The sequence below is a fragment of the Thalassophryne amazonica genome, chromosome 19 (genome assembly GCF_902500255.1).
Source record: "Thalassophryne amazonica chromosome 19, fThaAma1.1, whole genome shotgun sequence".
In the NCBI taxonomy this organism is placed as follows: domain Eukaryota; kingdom Metazoa; phylum Chordata; class Actinopteri; order Batrachoidiformes; family Batrachoididae; genus Thalassophryne; species Thalassophryne amazonica.
Genome location: NC_047121.1, coordinates 52247347 through 52272470, shown reverse-complemented (window position 1 = coordinate 52272470; position 25124 = coordinate 52247347). Strand labels below are relative to the sequence as shown.

General features: G+C 43.1%; 1 protein-coding gene across 1 annotated transcript in view; it reads right to left on the bottom strand.

The window, feature by feature from the left end:
* LOC117531770 (collagen alpha-1(XII) chain-like) overlaps nucleotides 1-25124 on the bottom strand; it is a 136737-nt gene that overhangs the window by 50042 nt on the left and 61571 nt on the right. Inside the window, 21 exon segments of the mRNA XM_034194907.1 lie at nucleotides 631-783; nucleotides 1288-1404; nucleotides 2074-2220; nucleotides 2979-3098; nucleotides 3659-3788; nucleotides 4336-4478; nucleotides 4766-4895; nucleotides 7603-7745; nucleotides 12499-12628; nucleotides 12760-12899; nucleotides 13766-13895; nucleotides 15681-15820; nucleotides 17814-17946; nucleotides 19247-19278; nucleotides 19281-19382; nucleotides 19466-19595; nucleotides 20592-20666; nucleotides 20668-20732; nucleotides 21601-21730; nucleotides 22152-22297; nucleotides 23090-23219. Of these exon segments, the coding sequence (XP_034050798.1) occupies nucleotides 631-783; nucleotides 1288-1404; nucleotides 2074-2220; nucleotides 2979-3098; nucleotides 3659-3788; nucleotides 4336-4478; nucleotides 4766-4895; nucleotides 7603-7745; nucleotides 12499-12628; nucleotides 12760-12899; nucleotides 13766-13895; nucleotides 15681-15820; nucleotides 17814-17946; nucleotides 19247-19278; nucleotides 19281-19382; nucleotides 19466-19595; nucleotides 20592-20666; nucleotides 20668-20732; nucleotides 21601-21730; nucleotides 22152-22297; nucleotides 23090-23219 (2566 nt within the window).

Sequence of the window (25124 nt, the reverse complement as noted above, 5' to 3'; positions counted from 1 at the left end):
ATAACCATTACCATAACATCACATCACCATAACCATTATCAAAACCACAACCACATCACCATAACCATTACCATCACATCACCATAGCAATCACCATAACCACAACCACATCACCATAACCATTACATGACCGTCACCAGAATCATAACCCAAACATGTATTGTGGGTATTCAACACCCCCCCCCCCCCCATTCCCAATCTTTTATTTCATGTTCATCTGCTATTTTTCATGATGAGATCATGAAATGCCCTTAAGATAAGGTTGTCAAATTAACTTCCAAGATGTTATTCTGGACTCTACCCTGATCCAATCCAAAACCTTGAACATCACAATATCTCCAGTAGACTAATAGCTTTGATAAGAAGAATTTCAACTCATTAAACCCAGAATTATCATTTGATTTCACCCTTTTAAATAAAAAAAACAGACATTATCCAAGCACTGTCCTTCATCCTTGACTTTAATGATACATCTGTCTAGTCAGGGTTTAGTACTAACATCATTACAAATATGAAGGAAATCCATTGACTGGTTTCTGAGATATAGCTCTGGACAGATGGACAAAGGTCACACTAACGTCCCTACCATGAGCTTCTCGTTAACTTGGGGTTAAATGCAGCTTTTCTTACGTGTCCTCTCCTTGATGCTGACTCCGGGTCCCTCTAAGTTGGGGGTCTGGGTGAACACGGTGGCGTTGTAGAGGCTGTCCGGGGTCAAGCCATCGAAGCAGTGACTAGTTTCTGAGCCTCTGACAGTGATCTCTTGAGCTCCTCTGACCGAGGCTAAAAGAGAAGAAAAGAACAAAAATGGGACAAAATCAGGCCAATTTCTGAAGTAAATTAAATTACTGAATGTATGTATTTCCATCCAACTGCAACAACCACACATGGCTGTAGCTACGTTAAAAATGTTTGAATTTCAATCTCTATTATTTTTACCGTAATCTTTTTATGGTCAAGATATGAACACAAGAGATAATTCTCCATTTCTTCTCAAATGACAAAACAAACAAACAAACATTTCCTCCAAATCCTGGAGTCTTTCTTGCTGCACTAAGTGATCTATAATCTACAATCTACTCCATTCATAAACAGACACTTCGTAACCTGATACAATCTAAAACATGAAATGCTAACTTCATCTAGTTCTGTTAACTGGTTCCACAAAACCTGATTGTTTAAATGGGAAATGCAACCCAGAACAAATTGTTACAATTAATTGTATATTGTGTTTTTAGTGTAGTTATAAAAACATATTTAAATAAGGAGACGAGTTGGTGCACTTACGGACAAAAGGATGGACTCTGAGTCTGTAGGAGGTGGCCGCTCGGTGAGGAGCCCAGCGGATGCAGAACCTGTCGTGGCCGACGTCGTAGGTGTTCAGGTCTGTTACATTCAGGTACACTGAAGGAAAACATCGGTCTGAGTCACAAGAATACCCATTTGCAAAACAATGGCTTAAAGTACCAGCAGGTCAGTGAATTCCTGCCTACTTTGCCACCGTCCGTATAGTCCGTTCATCTTTACAAGTAGTGCTTTGGCATTTTTATAATGGAGGTTTTGCTGTTACAACTCATCTGAACGGATTAACAACCCAATATATATCATCAAGAAGTCAGGAACAGGGTTTCCAATTAAACCCAGGAGTAAGAAAAGGCTAGAAATAAAAACAGGGGCGTATCACTGCTGATGGAAAACACACCAGAGATAGATGCTGGTCAATGCATTAACAAATTAAAATGAATAAAACAGTGTGTTTTAGGTCTTATAGCGAATGTTGCTGTTGGGTGTTGAGAAGTTGCCTGACTGTGGCCAACGTTAACCTGGAGTTTGCTACTAACTTTGATGCTTTTTCCATTTGTTTCCTCAGATGGTAAACAACAGACAAGAAGTTATTAGCAGCAGTGCCCTACAACACTCACTCACCCATGACCTCATAATACAGCAGCGTGTGTGCTGCATAGTAACAGGAGCTAAGCATGGATTGGTTGGTTGGTTGACATGGCCATCCTGACTTTATGAACATCGGATGTGTGCAGATAAGCACGACACACTACGCTGATGTCTGCTCACGTGTGGTGCCTTGTCCAATCAGCGGAGCACTCAGGCCATTGTTGTACTGGGCCAGAACCTTGACGTCATAGGTCGTTCCAGGTTTCAGGTTATGCAGTTGGTGGGAGGTCACGTCGCCAACAAACTCCTCAAAAGACTCATCAGAGCCTGAAAAGAGATTTTCTGTTAATGCACACAGCGATGCAGAAGAGTCACGGAATAAAACCATTACATGATACAAGGTCCAAAAAAAAGACAACACAACACAACCGGGGCCATAAGCTTGGAAGCATAGTTCAATTTTCAATTTCAATTTATATTCAATTTAGTTCCAATAGTTCCAACTGCACTGGAGTGTCATGATAATCACACGCAATTAACTAACAACACAACTGCAAGGTTAAATTAGTTTGTAAAATCACTAACAAGTAGCAGTGTGACGTCACCTGAAGAATACCTCCTGACCTCTTTGAGAAGGACAAAAATTACTTTCCACAATTTTAATTTTGTAGTCCTAAATAACACTGCAGGGAGTTAATGTGATTCCAGTCAAAAATAATATTTATGCAACTCTAGCAGCCCTGTCAAGTCAATATTGACCAACACTAAGAGAGTACATTTACAGTCTGATGGAGCTGCTTGAACACTATTTTCAATGGAACCATACACATTCACTCTGGTATTAATTTAACACTGCTAAATGTAGTGTGTGTTAACCTCCTTTGCTGTTCAATACTTTACATTGGATGAAGAATATAATCACATTTTAAATGCCTCTGAAATCATCACTGAAGAATTCTGACTTTCTGGTCGACCTCCAAGTTTGCGTCAAAACATCTGCAGCGACCTGCTGCTCTGCTCGCTGTACTGACACAGAAGAGTCCAAGCAGTCGACCATGCGATGGTCATGTAACGTGTGTACGTACCTTCAGGCTGGTAGATCAGTTTGTACCCACTAACCCTGGAGGGGGCGGGGTCCCAGGACACCCTGAAGCGGGTGTACCACTCATCAGAGACACGGAGGTTCCTGGGGCCGAGCATGCCGACTGCAGCAAACAAGACAGGACAGCACAGTCGACAGTGACACGTTAATTCTTTAAATTCCAGTACAGTGAACTGTCAGCAGGGTGATTATTCAATTATACTTCATTACGGCTTTTGGATTATGTGTAATGATCTCAGTGTGTGATGATGAGGTTAATAAAAAAAAAAACAACCACAGCACAGAAATGAAGAAGTAAAATGACGATGCCCTGAGGACCAGAGGGGTATTATGGAATTAAATAGTGTGTCCTTTATTTTGGAAGACAAAATTAGGTAAGATACTGGCAGCTCTGAAAGCATGAGATCTCCCTCAGTGGACCACAGCCAGGTCATAATGCTCTGGCAAAGACTCCTCGTGATGTTTGGCCTTTATCAAAAGTCAGGAATTCCACTTATTCAACTTTTACTACAGTCCTCCAGGAGCAGAATCAATGAGCCAGTCTGTTCAGACTGACGCTGTGTGAGAGCTCGGCTCGATATCCTTAATCCACATATGTCAGCGTGCATCAGCATCATCTGCAGCAGCTCCGCCCACACAGTGGAACACCAACACATTGTGTACCTGTGCGTCCATCTCCGTCTAGCTCTCCTCCTGGTCCATCGGCGTAGATCGCAGTCACTTTGATGTTATAAGGTGTGTCTGGATCCAGGTTCTGCAGGATCACATTGTTCCTGTTCCCAGGTACTGTAGTCTGTAAGACAAAAGACATCTTAGTGCAGCATCAAAAAAGAGTAATGGTTATGAAGTAATGAAGCTTTTGGTGGAGCAATTGGCTGAGAAGGTTCAACGCTTCAGTGATGCTTTATTCCACCATCACGTCTCAGTGGTCTTGGCTTCATAATCTTTGCCAATATTAAATAGTTGTGCCATATTCCATCTTCCAACAGATGCTACAGTATCAGCTCACGATCCAATAGTGATTTCGTAAGTATGCAACTGCATGTTATCGCAAATTAGAAACAGAAGTACAAAAGCATCGTTCACATAGTTGAGCTCTGTGTGAACAACGAAGAATAAAGAAAGAATTTCACCACCTAAACTACAGACAACGTACACTCTCCTCAGACACTTTGTGGCTTTGGGCGACATTTGGGCGAAATTAAACTGAACTGAAATGAACAAAAATCAGCAATTACATGACCTCATCAGAGACAATCAAGCACCATTTACAGGTAACCAAGGAAAAACACTCAAGTAACCACAACCAACACAGTTTATATCCCTGCACATGTACTTACGTATTCCTTGATGGGATCTCCTATGGTCTGGCTGTAGGTGATGTGGTATTGAATGACGGGACCTTCAGCATGTTCCCAGCTCACAGACAGAGTGCCGGTGGTGGGATCATACACACGCATGTTCCTAGGACCACTGCGAGGAACTGAAAAAAGAAATATAAAGGTTTGGTGGACAAAGATTATTTCCTGTTGCAGGTTGTGATCAATTACATCCATCATTCAGAGAAAAAAATCCAAATTTATAACAGGAGTTTTAGACTGGGAGAGGAGGCTAGTTGGGGAAGCCACCAAGACAACCATGAAGGAGTTACCAACTTCAACAACAGTGACTCCAGAGACTGAATGTGGTACGTAAAGACGTCACATTTTGGCTTCAGTTAGCCAGAAAGCATGCAACAGAAATGAGCCTGGACAACTGTCATGGTCTTACGTGTTTTGCCAGCATCACTGATGGTGGGTCCTTCTCCGTCAGCATACAGGGGAACCACACCAACATTGTACTGAGTGTCTGGAAGGAGCTGCTGCAGCAGGGCAGTGGTGGTGGTCCCTGGTACCACAATCTGCACAGATACACCATCACATTTAGCACAGCAGGAATCAAAACCTTCACAGTACATTAAACAAAAGCCAGTAGTCAGGCAAAGCATATCCAGCAGCGCACACAACACTGCACCGTAAGAGTGCGACAGTCATCAGCACACTGGAGGAGTTGTAGTAGAAGCTCCACAAACAAGACATCTGAGACCGAATGACATCTTTGTGGCCATGGTGGGGTTTGAACAGCAAATTGCTTGCACACAAGACCAAAGCTCTACTAGGTCAGCCAAAGGGGAATTCTCCACTAGTCCAGTGAGTAGGAGTGCATAGGCTAGTGTATCATATTTAGACTGTGAAATTTCAAATGTCAATAAATTCACCAAAGTAGGTGGAATCCCACACTGAGCAATCTGTGTGAATTTTTGCCTCATATTCAGCATCAATGGGATTTTGACATTCAAAATTTTCTGAATGCTCAATCACAGGCTGGATGTCTTCTTGGACTTGGACATTTGCCTGGGGCCTCAACTCTGAGGCGCCTGCATGCTAGATCCCAGAGAACTCACCACATGGTTAAAATGTTACAGTTGATGTTTCCTCACAATGCAAGTACTATGAAATCATTAATTTGACACAGCTGTCTCCTTAGTGTCCAAATCTCACAAAGGTACAATCAGATAGGAAACATCAGGAGCCTAAAGACTTGGACTTTCGATCTTCTGCAAACATATTGGTATCGCCAAACACCTCTGTCCAGCAACTTCATGACTCCATAAGCTCTCCTTAGAGGTCTCTAGATTTGAAAGGCCAAGAACCCAGAGACATGAACATCATTGCCGATAAGTAAGTTCCACACTTTCACCTCTTACAGAAACACTTGTGATGGCTGAGTCCAGGATGTCACTGAATCCTGGCTCTTAGTGTAGACCCAGGACAATCCCAAACCCAGACACTCCAACTCCTCACTCAGCTTCTCTAGAGGTGCAATCAGAGTATCCATTGATTCTGCAAAGATCACAGCGTCAAGTCAAGGTCAGTGAAGCTTCCTTCACCAAGGAAACTGCTGCTTTCTACAACCCTACCCAACACCCAGCCGGGTAGTCTAGGTACTAACGTTTGTGCTCCCAATCACAGACTGGTGTTGAATGTGATGGTCCGAGCAGCCAAAAGGTCATATTTCAGCTGAGATGCAGCATGGAAAAGGTCTAAACTGACGATAAATGTGCTAACTAAAAAACTTATTCCATCAATAAACTGGGATGTTCTTCAGTTTTAAAGACGCTGTTACGATGGTCCAGATGAGGAAACTGGCTTCTGGCAGCTGCTGCAGAACACTAACAGCAGGATGTCGGATAACATCAGAAACTGTTTGTGGATTCTCTGCGACCGGAATCCTTCCCATGTGAAGATCTGGGCTCAGCAGTGCCAGACCTCACGTCGAGATACAGGAGATGCAATTAAAGAAAGTCTCCTTCAATGAATAGAGTGCTGCTTTAAAAGTTTAGGAACTACAAAAAATAATGATACTGATGATGCTGATGATGCTGCAGCTGGCATTAACTGTGCACGCACACACACACACAGAAACACATTTGGTGAACAGGCGGTTTGAAAGCGATGGCTTCGTTCTTGAAGACACGTGGCATAACATAAAGGTCAAAAATAAAAATGTGCACAAAGCTCGACTTCGACGCACTCAAGATCTGCTTTTTATGAGTGACATATGAGTCACAGCTTCTTGGCAACGAGCACAGCTTGGCAAGTGGAACTTTTAAAGTACTACTTGTACCTGTGCTCATTACTGTTACTGTTTTACAAAGTAGATGCTGTAAAATCAGCTTCAGCCAACAGTAGGTGGCGCTATAGTAAACTGAAGCCTGTATGAGCAACAAACAGCTTAATCATGAACCACCCAAACGTCCATCTTGGAATTCATCATGAGCTGGAGAGTTTTAAACTGTTCCAACTCGATATTAAGGCCCCTGGGTTTGAATTTGGAAGTCCATCATACTGTAATGTTGGAGAGACAGTCAGGTGTCAAGATACTTTCGATATCTGACCGTTACTGTTGACTTACCACTGTCAGCAGTGACATACATGTTTCTAGATCGCCAGCTTTTGAGATCAAAAGTCATCTTGGAAAAGCGTATGGAGTCATCGTGTCTGTGGACGTGTTTGGTGATACCAGTATCTCTGCAGAAGAATGAAGGTCCAACAGTCACCAACAGTCTGATGGTCTCAGTCTTACTGTGTGGTGAGACCTGGATGCTAATGAGTGACTGTAGGTGGTGACCAGATCTTTTTGGTACCAGGTCCACCAATCTGTAGTAAATGGGCACTGAGCTTGGCTGGGGAAGTAACCTGTGATGGACTGGTGCCCCATCCAGTGGAAGTTGTAGATTTTCACCCTCATCATGCTGCGGTCTCCAGGGATAAGCACCGGCCAGGACTTACATACTGTGAGCGAACGTCATCTATAACACTACAGCCACATGGCAGTGCTTTCTCGAGCATGATCCAATGAACAGGTACCTCGGTACTGCAGAAGGCCAGGGACACGCCCCCATGTTACCTGGCTAGTTTTGAGAGGTACAGGAGGACCGGTGATATGTCCGGATGGTTGCCATGCAAGACCCAAGGCAGCTCTATGTTGTGGTAGATGTGGCATCTAGAAACCTAATGATGTGATCAGTTCTAGATAAGTTGGGGATCTTGTGCATCAAAACGTACCGACTCCGAGGGCCTGCTGCCGGTCAGAGGGGCGTAGACCACACGGTACTGCTGGACCGGGCCCGTGGCCGGCTCCCAGCGAACGTTCAGAGTGTTGGTGGTCGGGTTGAAAACCTGGATGTTCCTGACGGGGCTTCGTGGCACTGGACAGAAAAAAAAAGGAGGGAAAGGAGTTTGAGCACGTGATGACAGAGTGGGGTCAAAGGTCACCAATGAAGGGAGACAGATGACGGGTGGGAAAAGAGAGATGACTTTGTATGTCAGGGATCCAGAACAGGGGGCAACCATTAAGTAAACAGAATGAACCGAACTAAACGGAGCCCAGGAAGGGTGAAAGAGCAAGCTGGACTCAAACAACAAAACAACCACCACGACAACGAGGAAAATCAATTACAGAGAAAAATTTATTTCATGCCAAATTACGGTCCAGGGCGTGGTTCAATGATGTCACGCGTGGGGCTCATACTATGTGCAAAAATAACCATAGCAACAATCAGAGTGTCACTTTAGCACAACCAGAAAACCTCCCAGGGGAGTCACGGCACGCACCACTGCCAAACTTAGCAACAGAAACAATAACAATAATAATAATTTAAGCATCTTTAAAATTCAACCACAGTTAAAGTGATGCAACAGGGGAACGATGGCTGATTCCAGTTCAACAGGAACACCTCCTGGGCCCAGACGCTCCCAAACTAAAGAACACCACAGCCCACTTTAAATCTGAAAATCAGCTGCAGCAAAAACTTTCATCACAATTTTAAGTTTCACATAAGACTAAAATAACTATTTCCATATTTATATACATCACCGAAATAAAGTTTTGAGTTTAAATCCCAAAGCTTTGTTTTATTACTTCTGATTATATTTTAAAAAATAACCACACGTTCTTGTGTAACTTAAACTTTAGTACAAAACTGAAAATTAAAGAAATTTTTATTTGTGCATTTGTAGTAACTTCTCCCGGCCCGCCTGCAGGACCTGCACAGCCCAGCAGGGGGTCACTTTGTAAATCACAGAGTTTTGCTTTGTCTTATTTCAGAAAGAAAATGTTCTCTGTTTCAGCATCTTGCCACACTGAGAAACATTCTTTTTAAATATCCTGGCTGGTCTTTTAACTGGAGCTATTCCTGATTTGTTTTCCACACATCTAATGAGCACTAATTCATCAGATTTACATAATCCTGCCAACAAGCCAACAAACAGATGTGCTCAGAAACCAGCCACTTGGCAGAGGAAGTGTTTCACTGAAAACTGAAAGAAATACATGAGAACATTTCAATAAAGTGAGAAAAATACTGTCCAGAACCCAGCAGAGACAACTTTAAGACACATTTAACAGCAGAGTTATCAACAGGACGCATCCTGGGGCCGCGGGAACACAGGAGGCGCTGTGTGACGCTCGGCTCCCAAAACCCAAAGCAGATGTCAGCCGTCTTTGTGTTTTCACAATTATAAGCTCATAAATGAAGGGAAAATCTCAGTGGGGAAAAATATGGTGAGTGAGCTTCCGTACTTTAAATACGGAGAGAATGAGACCAGCTGCTGAAGGTTTTAAAGCACTGAGCAGCAATGAATGGTACGCTGTGAATGAATCCATAAAACAGGTTCTAGCATTAAAATATATATATATATATATAATAAAAATGCAAAAAAATACAATTAAATTAATTATTCACCTTAAGTTCTAAGTGAAAATAAATCTCAACATGATCCAAGTTCAATTTAAAATATAAAACACTATATATATATATATATATATATATATATATATATATATATATATATGTGTGTGTATATATATATATATATATATATATATATATATATATATATATACATATATACACACACATATATATATATATATATATGTACTAGCAAAGTGACCTGTGTGTGTGTGTGTGTGTGTGTGTAACTTCAATCACGGAGAAACTGGGGAGAGCTGACGTTTGCCGTTTGGTATGTTTATGTATTTTGGGTTAATGATGAACGCTGCAAAAAACGAAAGTTGATAGGACAAATATTTTTGGAGAAATGAGGGATATTATGTAACAACAGTGAAGAATGGACGTTGATGTCACCATGAATCAGTCCCTGGTGACCAGACAAACTCTGAACAAAGGAAACGTCTCAACCTTACCAATTTTAAAACATGACATCAACTAAATGTCCCAAATAATAAATACAATTATTCACAAAACTTTCTCATTTTGATTTCCTGCACTTTCAGTTAAAATGATGATAGAAACTTTGCATAAAACAATAAAAATAGGCAAAACTTTTTCTACTAACCCTGTACAGTGTACAGGGTCAGACGTCCATCTTTGTGGTGGTATATCCTGATGCTTTAGTTATATGGGGCCTTTAGTTTGTCAAGAAAAGAATGGTTTCCTCAAAGTAAGATGCGAACTGTCAGCCATAACTTGTCAGAAGGAACATAGGAGACTTCAACCTAGATTCAACCCAGCTGTGACCAGTGAAGCAACTGACCAGCAGAATTACCATGGGTGTCTTGGTGGCTTCCCTCACGAGCCTCCCTCTCAGTTTTTAAATGTTCATGTATCCATCCCCACTTGTCTAAAGAAAACCGGCAGTAAAACAGAGTATTTAATTGTGTTTTAATTAAAAATGTCCATACTTATGCAGTCCATTATTTATCTTGATATTTTTATTTAATTCATGTCATGTTGTTGTGACTTGTTTCACTCTGAGTTTTAGAGGCATCGTTTTTAGACATTTTAATGTAGGAAAGCCTGAATTCTTTATATAGTATATAGAATGTGATACAATAAAAATATTTTTAAATATATTTCAAAGTGCAAACGTGTGTAAAAGCCACTGAACATGAGGGAGCACTGGAGCAGTTGGGAAAAAGGGGTTAACCGCAGCAGCCACGGAGCTCGACCTTTGCCAAGTGGAAGAAAGAGCCATAAATCGTATAAAGCTCGCCATTCATCCCAGCAGCCCCTCTGCCAATTACCTCACATAACCCCTCCCCCTTCTAGCCAGCAGCGCCATTATCCCGACCGCTAGCCTTCAGTCTAACCTACAAACCGGCAGTGTTACCGTAAAGACAGAGGACACAGCATTATAACGCTGCCAGCATGGAGGAATTCCTTCCTACGCAATCACCCCACAAAATGCTGAGTCATGACCAACGGGGGGGGGCTTTAAAATGAGTGAGAAACTGGAAAAACTCTGCCATCAAAGGAACCACCACGCTTCAAAAGATGTCATAGAAAACAGCAGAGTTGCGGACAAGCGTGCAGAGTTTTATGTACATCAGTGCGGTGGGACGTGCACGAAGACCACGAGAGACTTAAAACAGTCGTGACCTGAGCTGACATGAACAGAAAAACCAGCAAATCTGCCTGCAAATATTTGTATTTTAAGTTCCTGAAACTGTCCCTTAAACTCACTTATGGATGGGACAGGATGTGCACTGGGTGTTACAGGTGAAGGTGAAGATGAGCCTGAGGTCAGGTCGGGTCTGGGAGCCTGCACTGGAGCCTTACACCATCCCAGCACACGGCGAGTTCATCCCCACCTCTCTAAAGTAACCATTTGTCTGCCACAGCAGATGAAATGTGGGCATCAGTGAGGTCTTCTCCAGCTTTCTGGGAGGAGCTTATGGAGACATGAGGTCCATTTGGTGATGGTCATACCACTGCAGGAGAACGAAGGCCAAAGCCTTTAGGGTCTTGGTGCTTCCTGTCCTGTTGTGTGGTTGTGATGACTGGATGTACTGGGTGTAAGATCTCTACAGGATCCTTGGGCAGCCAGTCACCTCTGTGGCAGCCTGATCCTGTCAGATCTCAGAAGCTAAGCAGAGGGGGGCCTGGTTAGTACTTGGACTGGAGACCTCTTCAGAAAAACAGGGGCTGTGTATATTCCTCCAGGTAAAACTGAAGTTGTACCAGGAAGGTTAGCCAACGTAAAACTTTCCAAACTTTGTCAAAAGCCAATGCAGATCTGTGCTGGATCTGCTGTGAAGACTCTGCTCAAAATGAGAGTAGCTGAAAGTCAACCAACCTCTTCAGCATCCTGGTGTACTGTGTCAAACTTAATGGTTACTTTCAAGATTTGGGGATGGACCAGTTGTCTATCTGGATGATTCCCATCCAGGACCCAGGGGGTCCACAGTGTGGCAGATGTGGTACCATTTGCATTGGTTGGACCACTTCATGTCCAAAGTCAAAGGGACAAATTTTCTGTGATTGTTGTAGTCTCGGTAAGAAACCTGATGGTCTGTTGCAAGAAGTGGTTTGATTCCAGCATATTGAATATTGACAGTATTTTATAAATCTAATTGCTGTTTTTTATGTTGTTTGAACAAAAGCCAAAGTACAGAATAGTGGAAACCACGAATGTTGACAGACATCTGTAAATATGATGCTCTGAGAACTTCAATCCAAGAGTTTCAGTCCAGCAGTGAAGCTGGTGAATGGAGCCTAAAACCAGAGAGGATGTTGAAGTAAAACCCCACTAAGACATTCAGTAAGAAAATCCACTGCTGCTCCCTGGAGGACTGGAGGGGAAAAGATGTCTGATATGCTGTGCGTGTGCATGATGAGAAACAAATGCTTCTTGTCAGTTTGAATTAAAGCGTGCGTTTTGAAGGGTTTGCATGATATGACCTGGATGACGGAAAACTTTCTGATGTTAAGAAAAACAGGCCAGCAGCCGAGGCCAGAAAGTTCATTTTTGACTGACATTAATGGACTTTTGGCTGACGAATAAGAATTCTCAGAGGTTTTCTTCTCAGTGTGAATGATCTATTTTCTCTCCACAACATCAAGATCACACAGCGTCACGGCTCAGCTGAGATCCAATAAGACTTTTCTTATCTGGACTGAATATTCAGCTGTACGTTGACTCTGAACGAGCTCTTACGGGTTTTGCCGTTCTCAGACATTCGCTGTCCCTCGCCGATGGAGTAGACTGGAAGCACGCTCACGGTGTAGTCCATGTCAGAGTCCAGGTTCTTCAGCACGGTGTTGTAGGTGCTTCCAGACACTTGCACCTGGATCAACGTACAGGCAGCGGTCAGGCTGAGCAGTGACCAGTGCAGGTGCACTGGGTGAAAACGTCATTTATTTTGTTGGATTTGTGAAGGTTTCCTTGTCACAGTTTCAAACATTATTTTCAACATACCATCTCTTCGTTTCCTCCAGCTGCTGGGATGTAGAAGATCCTGTACTGACGTACATTTCCCTCAGCGGGCTCCCAGTTGACATTCAGAGTGCTGGTTGTCGGATCAGTGACACGCAGGTTCCTAACACCACCCAAAGGCTCTGGATGAAGACAAAAGTAGACTGCCGTTAGTAGACTACTGCAACAAGTTCACGAACACCACTAAAAATATAATCATTTATTCAGGGATGGATCCTATGAAGCCAGGATCAGATGGGATGACGCAACAGGAAGTAACACATCCCGTCATGACCAGGATGTGTTTGGCCATATCAGGTCCTTTCAGTGTGTGTGCGCTGTGGTCATGGTACCGTGTAACGTCACACAACCTGTTGATCCAGTTTAGGGTGGCAAACATGAACAACATGTAAATCATCGCGGCACACGCTGCCCTCGAGTCATCGCGGCACACGCTGCCCGCGGGTCATCGCGGCACACGCTGCCCGCGAGTCATCGTAGTACGCGCTGCCCTCGAGTCATCGTAGTACACGCTGCCCGCAAGTCATCATAGTACACGCTGCTCGTGGACACAGTTTGCCTTGTAGATCACTTTACGTCATAGTTTTTGTCATTCACCATTGGAGTAAACAGTTACAACTTGATAAGAAAGGTTGGTTCACTCATGGATTTCTATACATCTGGACTACAGGCGTGATGAAGGATGGATAACTGTGCGAGAAAAGGATACCGCAAACAACAACTTTACAGAATGCCTTTTGTTTCCTTGCAGAAATGGTGATTTTTGCCAACACAATATGGTGACTTTGGGGTTTTGAACATTCCCAGAACTCCACAACTGAACATGACCACCCTGACACTGGGTTGAGAAGACATGGACTCTACCAGCGCATCCCGACCAGACGTCCTGCTGGATGAGCTTCATTTCATGCTGAGTCGTCCTGTGTGATGATGACTTAACTACATATTCAGCTCATATTCACCAGTATCCAAAAAGCCGCGCACTTACTGGTCTTGCCCAGTCCGTTCAATTCCCTGCTGACTCCGCGGGGGTAGACTGCCACCACACTGATGGCGTATTCAGTGTCTGGGGTCAGCTTTGGAAGCAGAACTGTCGTCTTCTTCCCTCCAACCTGGGTCTAGTTAGGAAAAATAAATATTAATGTTCTTGGCCTACAAATAGTAAAAAAAAGATATTTGGTTTGAATCAGCCTTTTGTTTGTTTGGAGGTGAAGCGATGTAGTCCACTCACAATGTGAACTCGTAAACGCTCATTTTGCGATATTTTCACCGTATTCCAGGTCTGTATATGGAAGTGCATCACCGCGGTCGAGCAGTTTTCTAGATCCTTGTATAGGCTGTAATGTGGAATACTTTTACACATCCTGCAAACACACATGGCTTTTCTGGGACTCCGATCTACACCTACGTATTTGGTTATGTCATGTTTGGTTATTCAGCTTTCAAACTTTGCACCAGGAGTATCTGCAATTGTTAATAACCCAGGCCACAGCTTATGGATGTTACTGGCTGGTTCCGAGTCAGATTATTATTATCTTTTTTTTTTTTGTTTTGGTTTTGTTTTTTTTTTTTTAGAAACTGTTCTCAGCAAATTGTAATTTTGTGTAAACTTGCCACAAACTGACTGTCCATCTTTGGATTCTGAACTTTTGTTTGTTGAAAACAGATCATTTGAAGGCACCTTGAATTCAGACAAATTTTATGTCTTTTCTGTGTGTCACACCTGTGTTAAAGTGAAAGGTTTGCAGTCTGGTTTTGAAGATTTAAGTTGTGACGTTCCGCAAGGCTCTATTCTCAGCCCTCTTTCATTCATAGTGGATATAGATAATGCTGGTGAAGGGATATGAAATAACATTTTTATTGTGGTGACTTGGTCCCACACGAGTTTCTGACTCCTCTCTGCAAACTTACTGTGAATGCTGAGACAACTAAGGTAATACCATTTTCTGGGAGGAAGAGCCTCATTGAGAATAACCAGAAAATGTTCAACTTGGCACAACAGCTGAAGGTGCTTCCTGTTTTAGACACATCACAGCTTTATTTGATAACTGCCTTTCTTTGGAGTTCATGTTCACTATCTGTGTTTAAAAAAAAAGGTACAACTGAAACTTGGATTTTCCCACAAGAGCAGTACAAGTTCTCCCTTAACGCCATGAAAAAGTTACTATCTGCAATTGTTTTACCCCTTAACATAATGTATATGTGAGTAATGGGCAGTGGTGTGATGTGATTGGACAGCGTGTATCGTAGTGCATTCCCGTTTTATCACAGGAAGCAAATTTCTAACATCGCTGTGATCTGTATGCGTTGGCTGGCAGCTCCTCCGGCGCTCGTCAGATGTCAACAGACTGACTTATCTTTGTCTACGAGGCCATTTAATATTTTCTTCCTGCCTACATTTGTGGCTTCCTGACCCCAGCATGCCACAATAATTATGAACCGCAATCCAAAGATCTTTTTGTACCAGGTTCCAAAACTCTTAATGCAGTTGGGGGAGGGTGATGCATGTCTGCAGCTACTTCTTCCTGTTATGAGCTACAGAGAAACATAATACTGAAGGAAGACGAGAAGCAGTAGCTCCTTCCGGCACACACTGACATTTGAATCCTCCCTGATTTGACCAGAAAAACCGGTCAATGTCGGCACACCTTTGTAAATTACACACAAAATCAGTGGAAGATGGAATCTGGTGTCAGTCCTCTCATGCACGGGCAGATGGAATAATTTCACTTCCTGAGCTCTGCTGGGAGCTAAAAATAACTCCGTCCTTAACTTAGAAACACTCCAGCTTTGAGGGAAACCAAAGCCACGGTGAACTGTGTGATGACCTGCGTGAAGGTCAGTGTGATGTGAGCAGCACGCTCTGTGCACAAGCGCTGTGCACGGCGCTCATGTGTTCTTACGGAGTGAGTCCTGCCTCCGGACGTCGGGACGTAAGTGATCTTATAGTTCTGCACACGACCTGGAGCTGGATTCCACCTGGCATTCAGACTGGTGGTGGTTTCATTAAACACAACCAGGTTGGTGGGAGGTCCACTGGGTACTGCAACACACACACACACACAGTTACAATGCCACCCAAATGTCTGTCCTTTATTGGCTGACAGGTTTAGTTTGATGTATTGTTTAAAGACATGCAGTCCTTGACATGTCAGTTTGTCAAATCATTTTTAAATCTTAATAGATACAGATGTGACACGTGGCTTCTGGATCACTGACAATGATCTGCCACTGATCTGGATCAAGGACCACAGCTTTAAAGGAGAAAAGACAAGTTTGTCTTTTCTGAAGCAGGGATGGATCATCTTAAACAGCCGTGAATCGATGGAAGGATAATTAATGGATGGAGAGATGAAGAATGAACGCAGAGCCGGAGCCGCCAACCCTGACGCTCCTGGAGATCATCTGCTGTGCACGTTTTCCACGTCCACGCTGCTGCAACCGCAGCTGGACGGGTTCCAGTCAGTGTTTCCGGGCTCCTGATAGGCTGAGCCACCTGACTTAATGGGTGGAGCTGGAAAAGATGCAGGACAGGTGATCTCCAGGAGCAGCGCCGATGACTCCTGATGAAGAGATGTGATGGTACGGAAAGGAATGGATGGGGACAACATAATGATGAAGAGATTCAAACCCGAGTTGCATGCACAATTGAAATACTAATCTTCAAACATTTAATTGGTGTCTGACTCGATGTCAGAAGCTACACGGAGATGAACGGTTTGGACAACGCACAAACAGCCACTGGAGCAGCGGAGGTGTTTACACGACTCGCTTGATGATGGTAGTCCAGTTGATGGAAGGATGAATGATGAAATGAATCATGCTGTCTTTGCTTGAAAGAAAATCATCCTCTTTCTTTAGCACAAATATACTTACGTGGACCAGTTTGTCTGGACACTACAGAGGCAGAAATAGAAAACCTGTCACTGAACATTACAGCCAGCATACGTTCACAGAAAGCAAAAGGTCTGATCTACAGCAGCAACATGTGATGTGGGACAGCAAGCTCATTTAGTCCAATAGTTTCATGTAGACCAGATGACTTCTTGCTATATTAATAGTACCATATTATCTTGAGTGTAAGTTGCATTTGTCAAAAAATGCCTCTGGAAGAGGAAAAATAATTTGCACAAGTGAAAATACCACCTCTTTTCTGTACGTGGAACTGACTTTTTAACACAGGGTTTCCCTGGGGGCGAGTTTATCAACAGACAGGAACTCAGTGGAGCATGTGTGCACATCACAGCCTGTGCTGCTACTTAAATAAAGGACTTCTAATTAAAAAACGAGCAAGATTGACAAATAAACAGCAACATGGAGAAGTGAAAAGTGGATTTATGCACGAGGCCCTCAGTTTGTGCTATGTACCAGAAGGACTGTCAAATTCCAAGAAAAAAAGCAGGATGGGCAAATAAATGGGCAATAGACAACATATTAGATGCTATTTGGCAGTGTTTGGATAAGATAAATTGTCAGATGGGCAAGAATTCTTGGCCCATACTGTTGGAAACACAATAAAAACATGAGTCTGTGACTTCATTACAATTAATATACGCATTTCACATCTGCTTTAATTTTTTTCATTCAGCAAATATGAAAACTGGAAACGGCAGAGAATGAGGACCATTCTTTGTGCAGCCATGGACACATTTCCAGTGGACACCGTGTCCGCTGCAGGTCTGCAGGATCAAGTTTCTGCAGCAGAAAAGCACCTTCAGCTTCTCAGTACTTCTGGTCACTTTAGTATTAAAGCGATTGACGTTTGACTCTGCAGTTCTAAAAGAAGCCCATATGTGCCCAGTTCCTTGCAGTGTGGAGTTTGCAAAACCCAAAACCCATGCACATTAGGTTCTTTCACTTTTTAGATCTGAAGTTGAGCCAGAAAGGGCTTCAGACATTAAAAAAATAATAAATAAATAAAAAATAAAACAAATCGAGATGTTGATCCACACTGGATCCACTGCGGTGACCCAGAGCAAATTTTTGTCAAGAATCCAAATGCAGTGAGGAGATGACTGTGTGTCGTGTTGCCTTACATGTCCTCTCAGTGCCGAGCAGATCCTCGCTCTCCGATTCATCCGGGTAAATCGCAGTCACGGACACATCGTAAGATGTGTCTGGTTCCAGGTTCTCCAGAAAGTGAGTGGTCTCGTCATTGTTCAAGATGGCCTAGTGACAGAAACACAGAATGTGGGCCGCGAGCCATGACAGAGTAAAGTCTGAGCTTTAGCATTCAAAGCGCCCTGCCAGTCATGTTTTTACTGCCAGCAAGGAGGTCATATCTCCTTAGTTAGTCCTCCTTGGTTTAGGGGCCCAATAAACTAAACAGAAATAGGGCAATCAGAACAGTTATTTATTTTTGCGGTGAAACGGAATATTGCTCACACTGATTTCACAGAATGTTGTCCCTGGCCCCGTAATAATGCACATCAACATGAAGTACCCACAGAAAGACACAGGTGGGAATCATCCCATGCTTCTTGCTGTGATGCAACAGTGCAACCGCTAATCCACCCTGCTGGCCAATGGATGACAAATGGCAGCGATGTCTGAAGATGGCTGCACACGTGGTATATAAATTCTTCTTTTGGTGATAACATGTGACACAGGACTTGACCAATCATGGGCTGGTTAACCATGTTTCAGTTGGTTCGTAGACCAAGGTAAAAATGTATTCAATTCAGTTTAATTCATTTATACAGCACCAAATCGCAACAACGCCACCTCAAGGCGCTTCACACAGGTAAGGTCGAACCTTACCAACCCCCCTGAGCAAGAACACAGGCACCAGAGGCAGAGTCTGGTCACTTGAGGTTTCTTCCTCAAATCATCAGAGGGAGTTTTTCTTCCCTCTGTCGCCTGTGTTCTTGCTCTGGGGGTTAGTAAGGTTAGACCTTACTTGTGTGAAAGCGCCTTGAGGCAGCTTTGTTGTGATTTGGCGCCATATAAATGAAAATAAATTGAAACTGAATACATTTTTAACCATGTCAGAACCAAGTGGAAATGGCACAAGCCATGACTGGGGGCAGTAACTGTGTATGGACGGGCATCTCACTGATGAGGGAGTCATAGACTCTCCATCTGCTTCATGCAGTGATACACCAGGATCACACCTGGCCAGATGGGCCTGTGTAGGCCTTATTCTTCGTAGTCAAACACCTACATTTGGACCCAAAATCATCCAAAATGGTCCATGTAGTGGATTCTTGCAATCCTAACAGGTCAAAATGGAGGCATTTTTTCATCTTTTTTTTTTTCCATCTGATAATTCGAGTGGCTCATGAGCTTTTTCAAAAGTGTAATGTCTAAAGAGTTGTTTTTCTGTCGTTCTTTTTTTAACACACCATTTCAAAATTATTTTTGTTATCTGTCAAAACCCTGAAACATGCAGCTTGTAAAAAATGTATATACGGGCACAATTCATTAAAAAACCACACACAACACAACACAAGAGTAGATTTTGTCTTACGTAATTGAAGTCGGCTTCGCCCTGCTTGACAGCCTATGCTGGTACAGAGCCACGTCTGGGGCTCCGTGCTCCCAGGTGGCTCTGAACGGTCTGGGAAACTTCTGAGAATCTCAATTCTTTGGAGCAGGAACCACATCTACAGAGCAACCAGAAAATAAAGGTTCAGATGATGCTGTCAGCTGAAATGTCACGACGGTTGCTTCTGGATCTCAGTCTTACCAGTGACTGCGTCTCCCAGCATTGGCTGACCCTGTCCCTCATCGTAGATGGGCGTAACAGCCAGGCTGTACTCAGTCTGTGAAATGAGATTATCCAGCTGTCTGGTGGTCCATGTTCCACTGACTTCAAGCTGTTGAAGAAAAAAAAAATCTAAATCAAAAACAGGTTGTTAATCATATCAAAGATGCAGATATAAAAACTAATCAAGCAGTCTTGGAGATATTAAAACTCTGCTGTCTTTCTTTTCTGCAGAGTTTTTCCAGTCTTGAAAAACTCTGAAAGAAATCCAGAAGAAAGGAAAAAAGACACTTAATAATCTACAAAAAAGTTACAAGATTGACCAAACTCCTGAAAGTGATTTATTGCTCTCTATTCTGTTGATTTTATTGTTGAACTTCAATAAATTTGACCTCAATCGGAATCTCCGCTAATTTAAAACACAGCCATTCTGTGTTTGTCCAATCTGTTACATTTTCATTTGAGGTATAAATCTGAACTGACTTGCTTTTAGGACCATAGGAAGGAATGTGGGCAGCGGTAGTGTTTGGAGAAACACGTTGTCGCTTGTTGAGTTGCACCATAATATCCTTAAGGTCAGACATAATGTTCTACTTTCCGGCCAGTGAGCTCTTCCTTTCCATGCACAATATTTTGGATGTTCAAACCCTCTGTTCATGTGTAACTTTCCCATGTGTGACTCCAAAAGAGAAGCCACGAGGCTTACCTCCACCTGATTACAGCCGAAGAAGAAGCAACTGGACCACAGAGCTGCTGTGGCCCAAGAACTCCCAAATGGAGCCATGCAAGCACAAAATATGCATCCAGTCCACAAAGGCATAACAACCCCCCAGTTCCTGAAAAACCACATCCTGAGCAGTTTCATAATCTCTGCATTGGCCTCCAAAATATTCCCTGATGTCCAGCCAAGTACCTGCAATCTCTATTAAGCAGTCTGAACCCAAACAGAGTACGATCAATCAAAAGCATCAATAAATTCATCACCATCCATCCTGATGGTTCAAACAGACAAAGACCTGATGGGGCTGAACCCATAAAAACATCCAAACTCTGACATCTCTCTTATGGATATTCTGTGGATTTGGACATGAAACACATGGATCCAAACTCCTTCTTTTGTGTCTCCACCCTCGGGCGTGTAGGTGATGAGGTACTTTTGAACACGACCAGTAGCAGCATCCCACGATAAGCCTCATGGTGCTGTGGGTGATGTCACGAACTCGAAGTTCACCCGCAGGTGGCAGCGGCACTAAAAGAAGCACAGGAGTCATAATTAAAGTGACGGCACAGATACTTCAAAACCTTTCCTTCAACCTGGTGTGAGGCCTGAACCACTGTTTTTCTGCTAGTTTCATCCCTCCCCAAGAAGATTAGGGAAAAATCAAACATCTGTCAGGGGGAACAAATCCCACGATGCTCTCGAGACCAGTAGACTTTAACAACTCTGAAGATAAACTGTATGTACGTGTTGTTGAAGTGAGTGGCTTTTTTTTTTTTCTTACAGTAGAGAACAACCCCCCCCCCCCCTTTGGTTCAACAACAGCAAAATAATGGAAATTTTGCAAAACAAGAAGACATTTTCAGGACAGGTCCAGAAAATGTGCATAATGACTAAAAGCTACCAAAAAAAAAATCCCCTTTGTGGCTTTTTCAAAATTCAATCCATCATTTCTTACAGTGTTCAGATTTTAACATTGAATTCTCACACTTGTTGTGCAAAATTGTAATTTATTTAATGGTAAAACTCTTGGACTATCAGGTCAGGAAACATGCGCTTGTCCCACATGTCACAGCGTCCACCACACTATGGAACCACCTTGGGTCCTGGATGGCAACCATCTGGGAAGATAACAACCCTCTGAAGACTAAATGTATCAATATTGGGGACAACAGAACAAAGTGCCTCAAAGACCAACAAGAGCTTCACTGACATGGAGTAAATGTTTAGTTCTTTTTTTTTTTTTGCAAATAATCGTCAAAGTGTTCCATAGTTACAGGTCTAGAATGGAGACAGAGACCCCAGTGGCCTAAGCAGTCCTTCTGTGTGGTCACATACTGACACGGCTCACGGTGCACATATGACAGTCAAATATCACCAACATTCATCTCGAACATACATGTGACGCCCCGGTCCATCAGAGGTTCACTCGCCAACTCTCCATGCAGAGCGAAGACAGAAAGGCTGTAGGCCGTGTCAGGGAATAAACCCTTCAGCTGGATGTCCGTGGTGTCACTTCCCACCCTCATCTGCAAGGGGACCAGAGCAATGTAGGGGTCAGGGGTCAAGCATATGACAGGAACATTTGGATAAGGACACTGGAAGAATCATTTCTGCTGAATCCGCTTTTGACACTTCGTGTACAAACGATGATGCTGAGCCGACGGTCGAGTCGCCACTTTCTCACCAACAATGACGCTCTGTGTTTTCTCTGAATGGCCACATGGGGGGGGGGGGGGGGGGGGGGGCATTAGCTCAAGGCGTGATATCTGCATTTTGTCTGGAACTGCTGTAAGCCGTTCAAAGTGGTGTGTGTGTGTGTGTGTGTGTGTGTTGAACATAACGCGAGTCTGTTTGTCTTGATGCTTTTCCAGCTCTGTCCTCTCCACAGCTGATTCGCCGTGTGCCTTCCATTCATTGGTGCACATTCTCAGCGTGTTTGCTGCTTACTTCCTGCTCTGTGGTGGGCTCGGTGGCGTTGATGGCGCTGTAGAGCAGCATGTAGCCCGTGGCGCCCGCCGCTTCCTCCCATCTCACCCTCATGGTGGTGGTCTGCTCGTCGTAGACGTCCATCCTTCTCACGGCGCTCAGCGGCACTGAGTGTTAAATCGAGACAGCGTTTGTTCTGAGACGTCACTTTACAACAATCAACCTTAAAAGTGTTTAAAACCATCTTATCTCGTGTTTGAAGAGATTTAAGATGGTATTTTACAAATGCTGTGAGAGCTCTTTATGACCACATCAAAGTAGGTTAATATTTTATTTAAACTGTTTGAAAGCTACTTTCAAACAGTTTAAAAGCAGTTTAATTTAAAACCATTTTAAATTAGACCAGGTAAAAAATAAACAGCTGGAAATTTGTTTCAAACTATATCAGCTCCAGTTTAGACAGATATGACATGGGACCATTTTACACAACAGACCTGTTGAAAAATGGACACAAAATAATTAATATTTGCCTTATAAAACATGTCAAATAGTTTAAGAGTCGACATCTTTTAAGACAACTTAAAGTGTCCAAACCTGCATATTCTCACATTTTGGCAGGCAGCTTTAAGCACTTACATGTGTTACGGGACTAAGCTGAGTAAAAGGAAGTGCAACTCCTAAAATGAAGTTTAAGAGTTTTCCAAATCAGCTGAAACTAGTTTTGTGCCTTAAGTGGAAAATGATGTAAATGGGAGAATACATACTTCTTTAAGCACGAGTGCAAAAGAAATAAAATGTTTAGGTCTCTCACCGGTGATCACGGGCCGGTCTGCACCTTTCCAGTAATTAACTCAGGGATTTGACATTCCTACTTGTTTCTTTGATCACTCATTGATGTTCACACCAGGATCTGGTACAAGCCCAGAAGTGAGGCTGAAACCCAAAAAAAGAAGACGTACGTGTCATCTCAGTTCCTTTTATGGGTTCGCTCGCATCATCTCCCAGCATGGCGTAGACGTTGACCAAGTACTGTGTCAGAGGGTCGAGGTTCTGCAGAACCACGGTGGTCTCTGTACCATCCACAAACACCTAAAACAGACAAGAATGTTATGAGATTTCAGCAACCTGTCAGATTTGACATTGTAGAGTACGAAAAAGAAGTAAGACCTGAATAATGAGGTGCTGCTCATCCCTGAGCCTGCTTATCTAATCACTTCTAAAACCCTGCTCTGTCTTGACCCTTTATGGTCTTGACCTTACCTGCTCCATGAGAAAGCACAATGGTGACAATGGAGAGGAAAAACAGTGTGGTGACCATCTGCTGTGACCATTCCACCCAGGCAAAACAAAAGGCAGAGAACCAAACGGTTGACAGAGTAACCATCCTCTATCATCCCAAGCAGACTGAGACATGAAAGCGGTTTTAGCACTCATGCTCTAACTCATCCCACCAGGACATTTGTCACCGTGGAGCCTTGTGGTGACATCAATCAAGTGTGAAAAATTAGATCAACAATGATGAAATTCATGTCCAAAATGTTTTGCTGTTGTTGTTGTTGTGGCCATCAAGTCGTGGTTTCTTCTCTGTGCTTTGTTCTTCTTCGATGGTTGAAGTGTGTGTACTGCACTGCCTGGATGCATCTGGATCAGTTTGGAGGACGTGCAAAAAAAATACTTGGAACAAAAAGAGTTATAATTTGGCCTTTAGAGTTCAATGAATGCTGTCTGAGTCTTCACTGTCTGCTTTAAGTTTCTGAACCCTCCAGAAACAGTTGCGTGCCTCTGCTTAAATTTTGAAACCTTGCAGTTTCACCTACTTAACCCTCAAGCGACCAAGTTATCTTAGTGACTAATATGGTAGCATAATTATAGCATCAAATATAGAAGACCCGGTGACCAGCAAATATGCCAGTACTTTAACACAAATCTCAATGAACCCATCAGTCATCCTTTGTGACAATCATGAGCTATTTTCATCCTCACTCCGGGAATCAAGAATCAGTCTCAGTGCTTGTGCAGCTGCAATTCTTGCTATTCTAGGCCTGTTGGCCTCCCTGCAAAACAGTAAAATATAATGATTTGAGTTGGCAAATTACAAAACCATCTGAAGCTATAATGTCGTCAATCTCATAGACCTTCCCGAGGGTCACAAGTGACCCCGCACAAGTTTGGATTATAGTCGCCACACGGATCGGCCCATCCTTGCAAAATATGATGAACAAATGCAGGACAAATAGATTGAGAAATTCATGGTTGGAAACTGTTGTCCAATTAAATTAGAAAAATGGTGCACAAAGACATGTGCTCGAGGTCATAAACGACTCCACTCAGTCACTAAAGTGACAACGTCCACATGTGATTCAGCCAGTCTGGAGTGAGTAACTGTTAAGACAAAAGACTATGGATAACACATCCCGGGTTTGAGTCATCATGGATACTTTGTAGGGCAGCACGGTGGATTAGTGGTTAGCATGTTGTCTGACAGCAAGAGGGTCATGGGTTCGATTCCCACCTGCATCCTTTCTGTGTGGAGTTTGCGTGTTCTCCCGTGTTTGTGTGGGTTCCTCCAGGTGCTCCGGCTTCCTCCCACATCCAAAGACACGCAGGTTAGATAGACTGGACACTAAATTGTCCGTAGGCGTGAGTGTGTGTTTGTCTTTATGTGACCGTGCAACAGACTGACGTCCTGTCCAGGGTGAACCCGCCTCACACCCTGTGATTGCTGGGATAGCACCCCCCCCCCACCCTTAATTGGAGTAAGCAGGTATTGAAAATGGATGGATGGATTTGTTCATGTTCATGACAAAAGTAATTATTTTTTTAAATGTGTAGTTAAAAGCTGGAGAGAAGTTTGATTTAGAGGTTAGAACTTTGATTAACTGCTGAATAATACGTTCCAGTTGCATTAATATCAATGCCATTCCCAACACCGTCTTCATTTACTGTAAATTAATACATTTAGATCCTTTACTGAGAACACAGAACATCAGGATG